We start from the raw sequence: 16,159 nt of genomic DNA, 5'->3' as shown, positions 1-16,159 counted from the left end.
TTAAATCCCCAGGGTAATGCTTTCTAACAAAACATCAAAATGTCAAATGAACCTATTATGGCTACAGTGGTCTCTGCTGTTGGAAGTTGTTCTAATTATAGCCAGTTTTGGAAGCAAATTCTGATGAAGTTTTCCAGACTGAGGAAAATAAGATGCATAGACATCAAAGGACTAAATGGAAACATGAAGTAAAGGGAAGAATAGAGTAACCTCATAAAGACAGACAGGTATGAATGAAGTGGTAGTGGTTTTATGCAGAATATTTCCCCCTTTGACCTTCCAAAGGGGAAAGAAAAGAAAAAAAAACACCACAGCAAATCCCGTCAAACTTGAGGCAACCAGCACTTAATAGTATTCAAGTAACTGGACAAATCCGGCAGTCACTGGAAAGATGAGGGATGGAACTACGCCCTTTCACTTACATCCCCTTTAGACACAAAGACGGGGGAAATCATCTGTCTGAATTCCATCTTACTACCTCTTCCCTTTCCTAATTTTCTGTCATAGTTGCCCCTTTGAACAGTAGAAATCAGTCCTCAAAACTGCTACATCAAAAAATCCTATTACAACCTTAATTAATATCTGGGCAGGCTCATTTGGAAGAGGTGGCTTTCCTTCATGTCTCTATGAGCCCAGTGACCAAATGACCTACCATACCATACAAGTGAGAGCATTGCTGTTTTATTCTCCTACTTCCAACTACTTCAGTCCCCATGCTTTGCACAGTAAGAATGAAACAGAAGCCTGAACTTTACACTTTACTGTTTTTGTTGGCCTGAATTTACTTTTTTACAGTATTTTAAAATATTTATGTGTTTTTATAAAATCCCTTCAACATATTTTTGAGGCTTATAATATTTGTGTTAAGTTACAGGATATTAAGTTGATGTAAAGATGTGATTCATTCCCTTCATCCTTAAGATCATGCTGCTTATGCAACACAGCACAAAATGATGTGTCTGAGAAAGACATTAAAGTAGAAATCAATCTCATTTTCTTCCTTCATGGAGGCAGAGTCCACCACTACCAATCCTTTCTACTCATTCATACCACAAGATTGTAAGCTACATAGAATATAGTAATATCAGAGCTTAAATATGGGACTCATCAAACACTAATGTGTTATCTCTGTAACACAAGTGTCCTACAGGGAAAACTATTACACATATTTCTGAAAGATTTTTTTTTTCCATTTTATTACGCAAACCCCATAAAATTATACCCTCAGTTTCCAGAGCATCTCATTAGAGACAAACTCAGAAAGGCAAATACATTGTCCATTTTTTGGCTGTAAAAACGTTACGTGGGCAAAATACCTTGAATAGATGCTGCAGCACTTGTATTCCCAAGGTATTTGCATCTATTCTGTGAAGGTAGTGGTTCATACTAATGGGAGTTGACTGGATTACTGACATTTGGGAAAAAGTGGGGGAGGCGGAAAGAAGAAATAAAATGGGTGCAACTGATATGGGCTACACATCAGGGAGAAGAGAGAGTGAAAGACAACAGTAGGGCATATCTACCTCAGGCTGAACTTTTTTCTGGAGAGAACAATCAAAACAGGAACTTTCAGCCATTTAAAAGAACGAAGCTAAGGTTCTGCTGTTAAAAAATAGCATTCAAACATTTTCTAAAGACACTTAAGTAGCACTGTCAACTGGAGCACAGCATCTTAAATTTGACAGGGGCTTCCTTGGTGCCAGAGAAGTCTATTTTGCTGCCCAAATTTTAACCCACCCACATCTGGATAGTCAGGAAGGTCCTGAGAAATCATTTGTATAACCTTCTCGGCAACATGTCCCTCCAAACGTTCTACCTGTACGGTGGTACTCTAGCATAGTGCTTTCAGGGGCCCAAGAAGCCCTTCCTTGCAAGCTGCTCCTCTTGACAGCTTGTGATGCTGCAATGTTACCTTGAAGATGACTGCAATAACAAAGACTCCAAGACATGGAAAAAGAGTCGCCACCTCTGGCAGACATAGGATTGAAACTTGGACCACACTATCCTTTGTTAGGTTATCTGACTAATATTAAACAAATTAAACACAAAGCCCAAGCGAGGATCAGAGGAACAACGATAGGTGGAGGTACCCTAGTAATGCAATCAGTGGAAAAACCTAATCAGTGAAAATCAGAGCACAATGAATTGCCTAAGATCATCCAAGGGGAAGGATGAGACCATTGTCCTTGGTGTGAAATGCACCAAGGTGAGTCAATGGAGAAACTCTCATCAGCAAACTTTGCAAACAAAAGGGGGTGATTGCCTACAGCAGCACAGGACTCCTTATGTAGGGATGCAGGAAGAAAAGCATTTGGGGACTGTGTAAAACTTATGATGGGATTTTTGAAGGGGATTGTGGGAATGTGTAAAGATTGTTAGGGCATGTTTAGTGGAAGTACCAAATATGTGGAAAGGGAGTAAACAAGGTGGATTGAAGAGGAACAAGTGTGGGAAAAAATAGAGGGAAAAGGAGAAGAAGGGGCCAGTTGAGTGTCAAGGTGTTTGGTCAGTAGCTTGTCTCGCTAAGCTCTGTGCTTGAGCACCACAGTCTGTCCTCTATTCTCATTAAATCTGATTTCTGACTACCTTCTGTGTGGGTGTGCTCTCTGCTCTAGGTGTGTATGTATGAACACAAGAGAGCAAGAGGAGATGTCTGAGTGTCAGCAGCTGGAGTGAGCTGTGAACCTCAGGGCTCAGGGACCCTGGTGCCAGAACTGGAGCAGGGCAAGGGCACTGGGGGCTGCTCCTGGAGAGACTGAGGATCTAAGGCCAACTGCAGCAGTGACCCATATATCGTGTGTGCCATTTTGTACTAGCAGACTCTAATTCCGATCAGCAGGAGAGAAGGAACAGGACAGGGCCACTTGTGCTCTTCATTTATCTGAGGGCTATGGGTGTGTAAGTGGGTGCTGGTAAAGGCAATGCTTTCTCTCTGCATTGACCTGTGTGGCTGGGCAGACGTGTAGCATGAACGTGCACATGCTACCTCTAACATCCTTCTCATACAGACAGTGAATGCTTCAGGGAGCCACAACTTGGTGCAATACCCATGACTGTGAGATAGTAACTGTATTTCATTTGAGCTGATTGTCAGGACAAGTATCATGACTGTGAGATATTTGTGGAGAAGTCTCCCGCAATAATTTGTGAATGTTCCACCTACAGACATACTTTTACGTTAAACAAGAAAGTATAAGAAACATCATTCAATGCACTAAATAACAAGCATTACCAGCAAGTATCCTGCTCTTCAGATTAGACAAGCCACAGATTGTTTGTTCTCTCCAGCTTTTGTGATTTTAAACCAAGTCAAGCCCCTTTCCAAGTATGTTAGATAGCTTTGTTGCGATGTTGTTCTTGTTTTAAATCCAACACTGATGCAGCATGCAATCATTACCAAAAAAAAATAATAATCCCAAAACCTTACCTCCAAGCTGTAGAGATATTTGAAACTGTTTTTCTGATTGGCTGCCTTTTCCACAGCTTGAGCTAATTTTACTGCTCCTCTACCACCAGCAGACCAGTGATTGCAAGGTACAGCATCAAACGCTCCAGATTGCTTTGCAATCTTACACACCAGATCAACCTCAGCAGGAGAGTCAGTTCTGCCAACCAAACAGTTCCATCTCATTATTTTGTTTAATTAGTTCTCTTCTAGAACCTTATATACTTAGCCTTATTCTACCATCAGCACTTGTAAAGCAAGTCTATATAGGAATTATGCCATATACATAATGCATTTATATAGAGCATATGTATTTACATGTTTCAAGAACACTTTTTGTACTTGTTATAGCTAATTAACATGGAAGATTAATATTTCCAGAACAGTATATACTTTTTTTGTGGTGTTGAAACCTTAAGAACAGGCTAAGGATTTAAAAGTCTTTGTGTTCATGATGAAAAAAGGAAATTCTTTAATAGCTTCTTTTCTTCATGCCAAAACAGATTACTTTAAAAACCAAGAAAAGTATGAAATTTGAACTGTGGATTTACTCACAAGAGTAATGAAAGAACAGACTTACTTGAAGACATTTAGAGCAACCACAACAGGAACTCCAAAGAGCTGAGTAATTTGAATCTGTTTCTGTAGATTACAGCAGCCATCAGCTACCAGCTGGAGGTTCTGTTCAATTAAATAAAAATTAATGGAGATGGTAAGAAACATCAAGTCTTCTCCAGCCAAAGAATTTTCCATAAACTAAACTGAACATAAACAGTGCTGATCATAACAGTTGCAGGCAAGTAAAATACTTCCAGACAAAAATATTTTGGCACTTATCTTACTAATTCTTACTTCAATTAATAAGCAAAAGACATATTTAAGTAACTAAGCAGTGTCCAAAATTTGTACATGAATGCATTGCTCTCTTCTGGGACACAAGAAGACAGTGCAGCTGATGACTATTGCCTGTCATGATTGTGAAAGGGCTGTTAGTCTCTTGTTTGCAAAGTTTATAAACAAACTACGGTAGTGGGGTGGGGTCTGACGTGTTATATGCATAGTCTAATCTCTATATACATATATATCCCAGATAAAAGCACATTACTGGTTTTCCTTATTTACTCTTTTACCTCATACTTTGTAGGCCTTGTCTTAATTGCAACAATACACGTATCCTTAGCCTGATAAAACCAAGAGGCCAGAACTTTTCTGCAGTGAAGAGACAAAGAATCCACTCGTTTGAGTGACATTCAACACCAGACGTGAAGCACAAACAGAAGAAACCTGTTGTTTAATTAACAGGTTAAGCTATCATTAATTTCAGGGAGTGTCTTTGACCCCTGCACCACTCTGCTTTTGTGCTTCCATAAATGCCTGTATGATGGACTGGGATGAATAGCTGATCAGTCTGAAAACTTAGTGGTCCTGGAAAAACTACTGAAAAAAAGTTATTTTTCAGCTAGCTCAGTTCCTCAGTGCAATCTGTCATGCAGTCACACACATAGCAAGAGGGATAACACCAGGTGGCTGGGGGAAGGTGAGACGGCTTTACTTGTTGGCAATGACTGTTAGAGGTGTTCACTGAACGTCAACATCAGAGCATGCTATTGTCAAATCTGCAGCTGCACACTATACAGCCAGAGGAATGAGAAGTTCTGATTCTCCATCTATCACATTATTTTGTCCCTTTAAACAAAAACTCCTAAAGTTTTATAATAGTTCCTCTTACCTCTTCTGTGTATTCCTTCTTCAAGGGGGCACCAGCAGTTACCTGGGAAAATAAACAATCGACATCATCACAGATTGACACTTGTCATAACCCTAAATGGTCAGAAGTGCACTTTTGCTTACTTTCTATACTGCCAGTCAGCACAAACATTGCGCACAACATCATAGCTTGACTGCAGCTTCTGTTTTATTCCAAGTTACACCAGTACATGGAGAATAGCAACACTTCCTATTGTAGCTGGGTAGCAAGATACAGGTAGTGACTCAGCAACTAGTTGTAAAAGATTTATTAGAGAGAAGGTAATTGGATCCCATTCTACATGCTTAATAACACACCAGCAGTGCAAAGACTATGAACAGCAACCTCCAACAGCTGCCTGTAGGGATAACAGTAACACAGATGACCAGAAGAGGAACATCATCTTTGGGTGTCCTGTAATTACTGCCCATGGCAAGGAACTGCATGCAAGTAATTTACTTTGCTAGAAACCTCCCAGTAAAAGTATCTGGTACTCTGCATGCCTCTATGATGCATTATGTCAACAAATGAAAGCTTTATACTTCTAAAGACACAGATCAGACAGAAATAGAGACAGTTATAAAGACATATTTAAGTTCTATTTTTGCTAGATTGAATGATAACACATGTGACAATATACCTGCCTTGATAGGCATGGAGGACTATCATTAAAAATAAAGAAAACTTGCATTAGAAGTGGACGAAAATGATAGAAAGTTATATAATTACATCAACCTGAAAGACTGAAAAAGGACAGCTCAGCTTTAGCTCTAAGAGATGATTAGCTGTAAGGGAGACCATGCATTCCAAAATTTTGTGGCTGTGGAAACAGCTCTGGTATTTTCACCCATTGAGACTGTTTCCCTGGCAGCATCAATCTCTTGCACGCTGCTGGGCAGATAAAAGTGTTTCTAGGAGTTAAGTGTCTGTCTGCTTGGCTAGTAGAGTCCAATCTGATTGTGTGACTGAGGAGTACTTCTACAAACAGTAATCTGTACAAGTCTTATCATAGCTTAAATAGCAAAAAGTGATACATGGGTGACTTTTGGTACACAGGGAGAACACTTGCAAAAATTTATCAGTTGCCTCAGCATCCCTGAGGGAATTCACCTGAGCAGATTAAAAGGACAGAATAGGTTCCCATTATTGCAGTAAAAGAAATCTCAAAACCTTCACTAACAATGTTGCCTACTTCCACTCACATACTGCAAACCCAAACTCTTCTCACTCCTCCTCAGCTGCTGACTTTCCCAGCCCGTGACTACTTCAGTGCACTTACAAACGCTATTTCAAAAGGCATGGAAAAGAATATATATGCATATTATAGCTTTTTTTTTTCATGCACTTCCCTCCCTCAGTAAGATTTAGTACTTCTTCAGAGCTCTTCATCCCTCTTCTTTCATTTGTGCCTTTCCATTCCTACATTACCTTTGGAGGTAACATTTATAAGATGAGGTAACTCAGAAGGGATATCTAAATACTGCCCCATAGGCTACCCCCAATATTTCTTAAACCAAGATATTTTACTTATTTCAAATATTAGCAACAATTTTATTTTCCAAGAAAGGTGCAAAAACTTACATTTGGCCCACCTCCATGCATCTTCAAAGCCCTCACTGTAGCAACGAGTACAACCACACTGGGAACCAAGCCAGAGGCTCTGCATTTGATGTTGAAGAATTTCTCCATCCCAATGTCAGCACCAAAGCCAGCTTCAGTTACTGTTAAACATTAAAAAAACAAAACAAAACCACACATAAAACATGCTTTCAGTTAAACACTGGGGGATATTTCTACTTTAGCATACACTGCACTTAAATACACACCAGTACTCAGTTTTGAATGAACTTTCAAATAGAGGTCTATTTACATTACTGAGTCTGATTAAAAAACTATTTCCAACTCAGAAATAAATTCTTTTATTCTTGATATGTACAATATGTCATCAAAAGTAGTCATGTTGGGGGAAAAACCCCCAAGCAATCCAAATTAGTTTGAAGCAAAGTCTTTTAAGAACATCTAGTTCTCTAAAATATCTGTTTCTGTGTAATTATATTTATTTAAAATGTTTGCAAACTCTTACAGATATGACTTCCCTATATTATTCCTCCCCCCTTGATTTTGCTAAAGATGTGCTTTCATCACAACTAGTGGACCTAAATTCTCCTAGGTTTGCAGAACTTCTGGTCATCTCTTGCTTTTGTGGAGAGGATGTTTAATTACAAACACAAACCAGCAGTTAGTCATGTCTCAGTATTAAAGATCCTATTAAACAATGAATTCTATGATGGGATTTTGCACCAAAGAAGTCAGATTAATGTAACATGACTCAGGAGAAAAATCTAGGCAGAATTAGGATATGCCTGGCAAAGTATTTTAGCAGAGCTACAAATAAAAGAGAAGATAATCTGTATTAAATGATGTCAGGCTCTTCAGAGCTAATTTGCTATGATTTGTCAAATATCAATTATTTCAATTGCCTCTTTTAAAATCAAAATAATTTCTTTTTATTAGAGAAACACAAGCACACAGCAATTAAAAAATTCAAGGGATTAAATCTCCTGTTGGTTGAAAATTTGCCTGTGTAACTATTTCCCACCAGAATACACTGAAGAGTTGGGTTCAATATGTGCCTCTGGAAGATATGAAGGGACTTTCAGCCAGACAAGTCAGGGTGGGAAAATAGCTTGCTCCAGAGGCTTCTGGACCTGACTTCAAGCAGAGCGGGTAACATGTCCTCATAGCCCCAATCAGCTTACAAAAACTAGTAAATTCCCTTTTCTTTCTCTCACTCCTGCCAGCAGTTTTGACTCTCATGCTTAGGAGGGGAGGGGACCATGAACAGCTGATTGAACATTTCGGGCCTGGAAACCTTCAGCAGGGTCAAGGAGGAAGAGGTACAGATCTGCTCTGCTGCTGTGGGAGAAAGTATCTTTCTGTTGGCAGCCAATGCGCTTTAGGAAGTCCCAGCCTTTGTGCATTTGTCCTCACCCCACCGGTCCTTTTCCACCTCTTCTTCATTTTGCACAGGCTGAAACAATTGCCTGTGTGGCCTGCTCAGAGGGAGGAAATGGCTGCTGGGGCTGGGGGAGAAAGCAAGAGCTAGCAAACAAGGGGGTGGGCATGCAGGGGGGAGCAGGGACCTCTTGAAATAGTAACACGGCAAGTGTCATGATTAACATTCTCCAAAATCATTGTAATAAGTATATTATCTTTTTCTGAATAGCCCTGAGAAAAACAGACATACCAAACATGGAAACAAAGGGGGAAAAAAAAAAAAAGGTTTACACAAACACAATAATTCAGAGGAACAAAGCTAATGTCAGGATAAGTCATATAAAAAGCAGAGCCAGGGATCACATGTCCGCTTTCCAGTAACCCCCATTCTTCTTCTCCAGTGTCTTATGTGGCACAGTGTGATTAATGAGAACTCTGAGTCAGGAATATATAACCACGATCAATCTTTAATATAAACAACAGATAAACTAGCAAGTACTTGAGAGGGTGGGAAAATAATTTGTCTCTTACAGAGATTGCCAGCATATACACATAGCAGTCTCCTAACATTTCCAAACAAAGTTTCCAGGGAGTTAATCCTGTTCATGCCAAGGCTTTTCAAGGGTCAGTTTTCCTTAGAGAAAGGGGGATTGCAAGTCTACCTTTTAGTGAGAGAGAAGAAGAGATGTCAGCCTTCCAGTAAGCGCAGCAACTGCTCACACAGCACTTCATGGCTCTCAGGGAGGTGCTAGCCACCCTTCAGGCAGTCTAAGCAGCCAGGACAAATGCCCAGGAAAGCTGTGTGGGGACACTTATCTGGGTAGCTGTGCATATTCCTCTACTCTTTGTAATGCTTTCCTTTGATATGGAGGGCAAAAATACACATTTGCCTAAACAACTCAAATCCTATATCGACATCTGAAGAGCTAACAGAACACCGGTGCTCACCGGAGTGAGTGCTACAACATGGAGAATAGGATTTTTTCATCTGAAGCGGAGGAAAGGGAGAAGAATGTCGGTGCTTTCTCCGGTGTGCAGAAGGAAACCGGATGTAGTAGAAAAAGCTGCTGGATGAAAGCTGCAACTCCGTTTTATTTCCTCTGAGGAATAGTGAGAAGATAGAGTAATATGCCAAGCTATTATATTTTAAAATCTTTGTGCTGAAACACTTAATACAATTACTTTCAGATTGTTTCCTGCTTTCAAATGAAAGCGCCAATGAAAACCAAATACCAACTATGAATGGGAAGTTTCAAGCTAGTCTACATTTAGAGATTATGAGATAAAACAGCTAATCACTTTAAATATAACAACAGAAATTTAAAGTAACACATGGGTTCATTTATTTCAGTTATCACTTCTCATACACGGTTTGTCAACAGAAGGCAATTACAGATTACAGGTGAACTGATGAAGATTTTGGGGAGCAAACATCTACCTAAGCAGATGTGGTCTGCTGTACCTCAACTGAAGGAACGTTTATGATGCAACCAGTACTAACTGACTACACAGAGTCTTTACCCAGCTTCAGCTCCCCTCCCCAAAAGCCTCTTCACCTTGTCCCCTGCCAAGCAGCCACTTCCCAGCTCCATGAATCACTGCTACCTAGGCTTCTGCCCTGCAAGCAGGTAAGGGGTTTGCAATAGACGTGATGATGCTGGCATGATGTTAACTGCTTGCTTTGATTTCCCAGCCACAAACATAGCAGTTCTAATGAAAGTAAAGAGGTAAATTATTTGCCTTCAGCGAGCTCATAGAAAACATACAGGTATTTGCACTTCCAGTCTGAGAACACAAACCCATGGCAACATAGGCTGACCCAGATCAGGGATTTTACAGTCCCAGGCCTTACTTTGCATTCCAGATCCCCTTCTTGAACTGATAAGACTGGACAATGATCCAGACAAGTACTAAAAGATTATTTTCTGGGTGTGATTTTCAGTGAGTACAGCTCTCTGGACTGTCTCACTGCGTTGTCATAAAAAGTACAAAACCTAATTCTACAAATACTCTGCTGTTTGATTTTATGCTTCAATTTTATAGTCCAAGTATCATAAGGAACATGAGAATGAAGATTAAAAATTAAGATTTCATGTATCAGCAGTGCACTACCATTACATTACTTTTAATAGTGGGACATAGGTGAAATCTAGCAACTAATATACACATATATATCAGAAATAAACTGCATCAAAATGCTCCAATAAGTTCAAACAATTTCTTCTCATAAAAGATCCATGCGAGGGTGACCAAAAGCTAGGTTCATTCTAACACATCAGGGTAACTGGGAAATCTTGTTTCAAAACAACAGTAGGCAAAACACAACACACAATTACTATAGGTCTTTCTACAGGTCATTTACATAACACCTACTTCACTCAGTTCAGCTACCAAAATAACCAATAAACCATAGTTTTAGTTCAGAGCAAGAGGCCAAAATATTCAAATTAGGTTCAAAAGGGGAAGGAAAAGCTTATAAACGTGGAATTAGGCAATAGTGATGATGAGAAGTCTGTTAGGCAGTGTAAAGTCAGTAAAGTGTTTACAGTGTAAAGTGTAAAGAATCGATACTCTTCACTGAAGTCTAATTCCACTTCAGGGTTCAGGCAAATGAACAAATCACTCTGATGGTTTTGTTTCTTGTTTATAATTACCATAACCTCTTCATGGAATAACTGCCTTGCCAAGCACATCTGGGAATATTTTATCACCTACACATGACAATAGCTTAAATAGACAATGTCATGGTTTAAGCAGCTAATCAGATTTCATTGTCATGCTTAATACAAAATGTAATTTTTCTCCACCTAAAAATACATCTATCATGCTCTAGCTGCATAAAGTGGTTCCACATTAGCCTCACATTTACATACTGCTTAAAAGCCTTACAGAAAGTGATGTTTAGAATTTTTTTTAGAAGATATTTCACCCACAATTGAACTTCATGTAAACTGAGCATAATTTCTAGTGAAAGTAGCTTCTCTCTAGTCAGCCCTTTGTATCAACAAATCAATGTCAAAATAAAATATTTGTACTATAAAGGACCAAGTCAGATCCATACACGAGGCGAAGCTTTAGGACACGAATTGTGAGCCTGGATTCCCGAACAATGTAAAAGGAAATGGAAACTCTGAGCTGCAAGCTGCCATTTACTCCCCACATGTAAACATATCTGTTCTGGTGCAGCTGTCTGCTGGTAAACTCAGGAAAAGAAGAGTTCAAAGTCACAGAAGCACATGAACTGTGAACCTGGAGCTGGAGGCATGTTAGCTGTAAAGTACTGATACATTCTTGTTTAAGTGAAAAATACCAAGGTGCACAACCGCCAAGATAAACTAGGATGATCAGTGATTTCTCTAACAGGATATCATATTTTTGTTAGTATAGCTAGGGATGAATAAACCAGATGTTTGTCCATTCTGACTCTGGCAATTTATCTGATGTGAACTTCCATTATTATGACTGATTTTGGAATGTAACAGATACTTTTTTTTCTTTTTCTTTCTTTTTTTTTTCCCTCTCTCCTAACAGAGGAAGTTTTCCTGTTCATTTTTCTCCTGACGCATTCTCAGATGGCATACAACACAGGCACTCGCTGCTACCACCTCTGAACATGAAGTCCAGCAGAAAACTACACATGCATATATTAAGGCTGAACATTTTTCATGCCATGAAGAAAATAGTTTGCATCAGCTATCAAAGTTTTATGTTGTTGTTGTGAGGCCTAGGAGAAAAGGTAATAGGAAAAATATTTGCCACTTAGTTTAGCAGAACATAAGCTTATTGGAGGTAACAGGTACTTTTCACCCCTTGCTCAAGAAAGATGCCAGGGCAGTATGTGCTCTGCAGAGGTATGGGCACTGGAGGTTTCTGACTGCTGACTACCAATCCATGCTTTTGACTGAACCAGCAGATATGGCAGTCCTGGCTTCTTAAGCCAAAAGGATCACACTTTTAACAGCAATTAATGGATTTTCTTCCACAAGAAGTCCTGACCAAAATAAACTTTATTCTCACAGAGCAAATTATATGAAGTTATGTTCAATAGTAGACTACTATTCACGCGAGACTCTCTGCGTGGAAGTCTCTTCAAACGTAGACAGAGAGCAGCCCACCTGCACGAGCACCCCCAGAGAGACACACTATAAATGCCTGGTTTCTGGTTCCAGCGGCATACCCTCCAAGCCGCAACACTTGAGCTCTAGCTCATGAGACCTCTCCTAATACAAATTTCTTTGGAGGAAAAAAAAAAAAAAAATCTCCTGGAAATTTTCAACTTCTCCACACAAACAAAATATGTCAGCTGAAACCAACAATCTACACTCAAGTACCCTGCCATCATACCCCATGACAGTAGCAGTTCAATTCATGCTGCCTTCCTCCAAAGGAAACTTGTCCCCAGTGGCCAAGAGTCTCAGGTCTCAGCCGACTGTCACTGCCTCCTGGCAGCAAGGGCTGCACAGGGAGCTTGGCTCCCAGGAATACACTTCATTTATGTGCTGATTCCCTTGGGACCCCATAACAAGTTCTTTCAACCTTTTGCTCAGAATCATTTCTTTTTCCATAAGAGATTAATTTTACCATTGAAATGCAGAGCAGCTTTATATGAGAAACTAAAGGTTACAGCATAACCTCTCACAGTTACTTTATATACCAATTGCTGTTAACTTTCCAAGAGCATCCCATACATTAAACAAACGAATAGGCACAATGACTTATACAGATTATTCCCAGACTATAGACAAAAAATTAGCAGAAAGTTCACTTTATTTACGACAAGCCAGACAGCTGAAGATAACTTTTAAATCTCAATTCTCTCACAATTAAGGATACAATTCCTCTTTGCGGGTTTTACAGGCCTGCTTATATATGTATGCTGCACATGTCGGATTTGAAATTCAGGGGGCGAATCAAACTGAAAACTCCAAGAGCTGACAGGAGTGGCACTGTGTGACAGAAAGCATGCTCTGCACATCTCCACAGCTCTGCTTGCCTCCCCCTCTTGAGAATATACAGAAGTGCAACTGCAGTGATTCCTGCCTACAAAGCACCAATTTAGGGCATGGTTTTACAGGGTGGCTGAACCAAATGAGCACCCTGTCTTGCTGAAAGGGCAATTCCTGTTCCCTCTTAAGTCTTCCACCTTTCTCCCCTGCTCCCTCCCTGCTGGTCAGACTTCCTGCAGGTTTTGGCACTCATCTAGTTTCAAGGTAAACTGTTGGAATTTGCTAACCAGAAAACAAACAAACAGAAAAACATAGAAAAAACAATATTTTTTCCACTGGGTTAGATTTGAATCAGCTGAAGTGAGATCAGACAAGTGTCTGAACATGTTCAAACAGGCAGCAAAAGCAGACAAACAGAAGCAGGGGAAGGAAGGGAGATGCATTTCAACAGTGGAAAACTGTTAATTCATCCCTAGCCACCTTGTCAAACCATACTCTGATATTTCAAATGTAAAATTTGACATCTTCTCGCAGCTCACTAATAATGAGCTCATTATTTAGATTTATTACTCGAGATTAAAAACCTGAAGACATCTTACAAACCACAAACAATTCATTCTAATAGGAATAAAGTGAGCTGTATGTGGCTTCATGGGCTACACATTTCTTTGAAACCGTCTGCTAAGCCTGCTGGGTTTTACAGTCACTTTCTCTTAATTCCTGTGTCCTACACTCATGTAAAGACCCATAACTCATAGGCTAAGTGTTGGCCCCTGACATGAATTGTAATGCACAGCTGAATACACTAACCAAACATACACAGTTCCCCCTTTTCTAACCTCCTTCTGTTACAATATTAACTAGAAAAATTCAAACAAAAGAACTGTGAATTTTAGCTGCATCTTTTTACCATTCATAGCACGTTTCCTTTGAGGTAACAGAGTATCATTTGCTCATAAGACAGATGACCAAGTTTTTAAAATGGAGCACAATTAATGGCATAGGAATAAGGCAATTACATTATCTCATACTTAAAGAGATCATCATGGCCTTTGGCAAAGAATTATTAGCCTTCTGGTAATTACAAAACTAAAACCTCACCACTTTTTTATTTGGAGTTGTGCGGAAGGAATAATTAACAGCAGCACTGATGGATCTTCTACAATTCCCCAACTGCAAGGAGTGTATTAACTTATAGTACCCACGGTATTACCCTAAGTGCTTAAAATAAATTTCACCACACCTAAACCATGTTTCTCTCTGCGTATCTCACTACCAGACTTTCATTTACTTTCACTTTAAAAACATCCAGTTGGCTGAAGCTCCTGCCACAAATACACCTTCCATCAAACTGAAGCTTCTCTCTGTTGAGCTCTCAGGTTTTGGCTCCTCCTACTCCACTTGGAAGAGCTACGGAAAATGGACTTTGAACATGCTTTGAGAAGTCATGTTACAAGCATCTGGAAAACACTGACTTCAGGAGGCTGGCAGAGAGCCTGAAGATCTCTTCCCTGGAAAAGTTCTACCCATTTCATCAAATGGCCACAAAGTAACACCTGCCTTAGCACCCATATTGCACTGATTCATGAATAAGGAAAGAGGAGACACAAAGGATCTTATTCTTGAGACAGAACACCACTTCAGCATACACCCTGGAAGATGACGTACTTTCGAAAGAGCAGCAGAAATACAATCAGGCAATGAGTGACGATACAGGTAATGAATGACGAATACATAATTTTTTGCAGCCATTCAAGGTACCCTCAGAGCCAAAACCCATTTAACCAACCACCATCACACGCTGGGCTGTGGGCGTTCACGTACCCCTGCACGCCTTCCGATGGGCGCGGCTATGAGAGGTGGCGAGGCCAGGAAATCACCTTGCCAGCCACATGCGCTCCTCCTTGTTCTCATCACAAAACAAAAGCGCCTGTGCATGGATGGCAGGAGAGTGGTGTCGGCTGAGGCCGGGACGGATGCCACACAACAAAGAGCCCCCATTGAATCAGGATGATCAATGCTCCTGTCACTTGGTGCAATCACCCGAGGCATGCCAGGCACGGAGTCATTAATCACCGCAATGTAAACCTACCTGATAATGCATGCAACTATTCGCCTTGGGCTGCCGCCTTAGTAAAGAGTCTGGGGGAGTTTTAATGAGGCACACATTTTGAGAAGTATTCCCCACTCTGCCCTTCTAAAATTCTGGGGAGTGCTTGCTTATTATGATAATGATTTTGTCCATGACTTAGGCACCGTCTTTTCAGCATACACATGTATTGAATCCTCCTCCTAGGAGGAGGAATAGGTTCTGGTTTTATTTCATTCCACTTAAGTCTTTGCTAGCAGAATGCCTTCCCTTTGCGATTGGCCTGGAAGGGGACACCAGCAACACTATTCTTGACAAAACTACTGAGCCGTGTTTTAGAAATTCATGACAAAGGGAATATCCTGTTATTTATCCCTAGGAAGAAGAGTATTTCACTGCATTAGCAGTTTGTCTTGATGAAAAACTGGCCCAGTGAAACATCTGATGCAAAGGCTGTAAATTAATCTACAAGACCATCCCGAGAGCTTAGCTGGAGAGCTCTGTCCTGGTGGAAATTCTACAAAGAGTGCAATACATGTATCAAGCACATACAGAATTTAAGATATCAATACACAGAAAGACTTTGCATGGAGAGAGAAAGTGCCGGTTACTGTTGGTAGTACTTTAGGAGATGGGGAAAAATGCCTAGTGCTGAGAACATGCAGCATAAGCCACAGCAGAGCACATGAGGGTAAAAGAAGCAAGCATGTAAAGCCCACTGTGCTGCACAGACTTTGAAATAGCCACATGCACGGAGAAATACAGCAGGAGCAACTCTGGATATCATGGAAGCTTTTCACATGTAAGCCCTCCAATACCTTTCGCAGGTAGGCATTAGCTTGGTTGTAATCATCTATATTTTTAAAATAAACTGTACAAAACCAGTATTTGAACCTCTACTCAAAGTGTAAGACTGATGGCTTGTGTTGACCTTA

At 40.2% G+C, this 16,159-nt stretch overlaps 1 protein-coding gene across 2 annotated transcripts in view; it reads right to left on the bottom strand.

Annotated features, from left to right (window-relative positions):
- MTHFD1L (methylenetetrahydrofolate dehydrogenase (NADP+ dependent) 1 like) overlaps positions 1-16,159 on the bottom strand; it is a 160,939-nt gene that overhangs the window by 62,655 nt on the left and 82,125 nt on the right. The window contains exons 2-6 of one of the 2 annotated variants that reach the window (XM_030023222.1): positions 9,138-9,289; positions 6,774-6,913; positions 5,175-5,216; positions 4,026-4,126; positions 3,428-3,605 (exon numbers count right to left, since the gene is read on the bottom strand). In XM_030023222.1, the coding sequence (XP_029879082.1) occupies positions 3,428-3,605; positions 4,026-4,126; positions 5,175-5,216; positions 6,774-6,913; positions 9,138-9,289 (613 nt within the window). The remainder of the gene's footprint in view (positions 1-3,427; positions 3,606-4,025; positions 4,127-5,174; positions 5,217-6,773; positions 6,914-9,137; positions 9,290-16,159) is intronic. The other variant, XM_030023221.1, reaches the window with a different exon arrangement.

This window comes from Aquila chrysaetos, chromosome 8, assembly GCF_900496995.4.
Source record: "Aquila chrysaetos chrysaetos chromosome 8, bAquChr1.4, whole genome shotgun sequence".
NCBI lineage: Eukaryota > Metazoa > Chordata > Aves > Accipitriformes > Accipitridae > Aquila > Aquila chrysaetos.
Note: the sequence above shows the minus strand (reverse complement) of the source record. Positions and strands in the feature narration are given on the sequence as shown.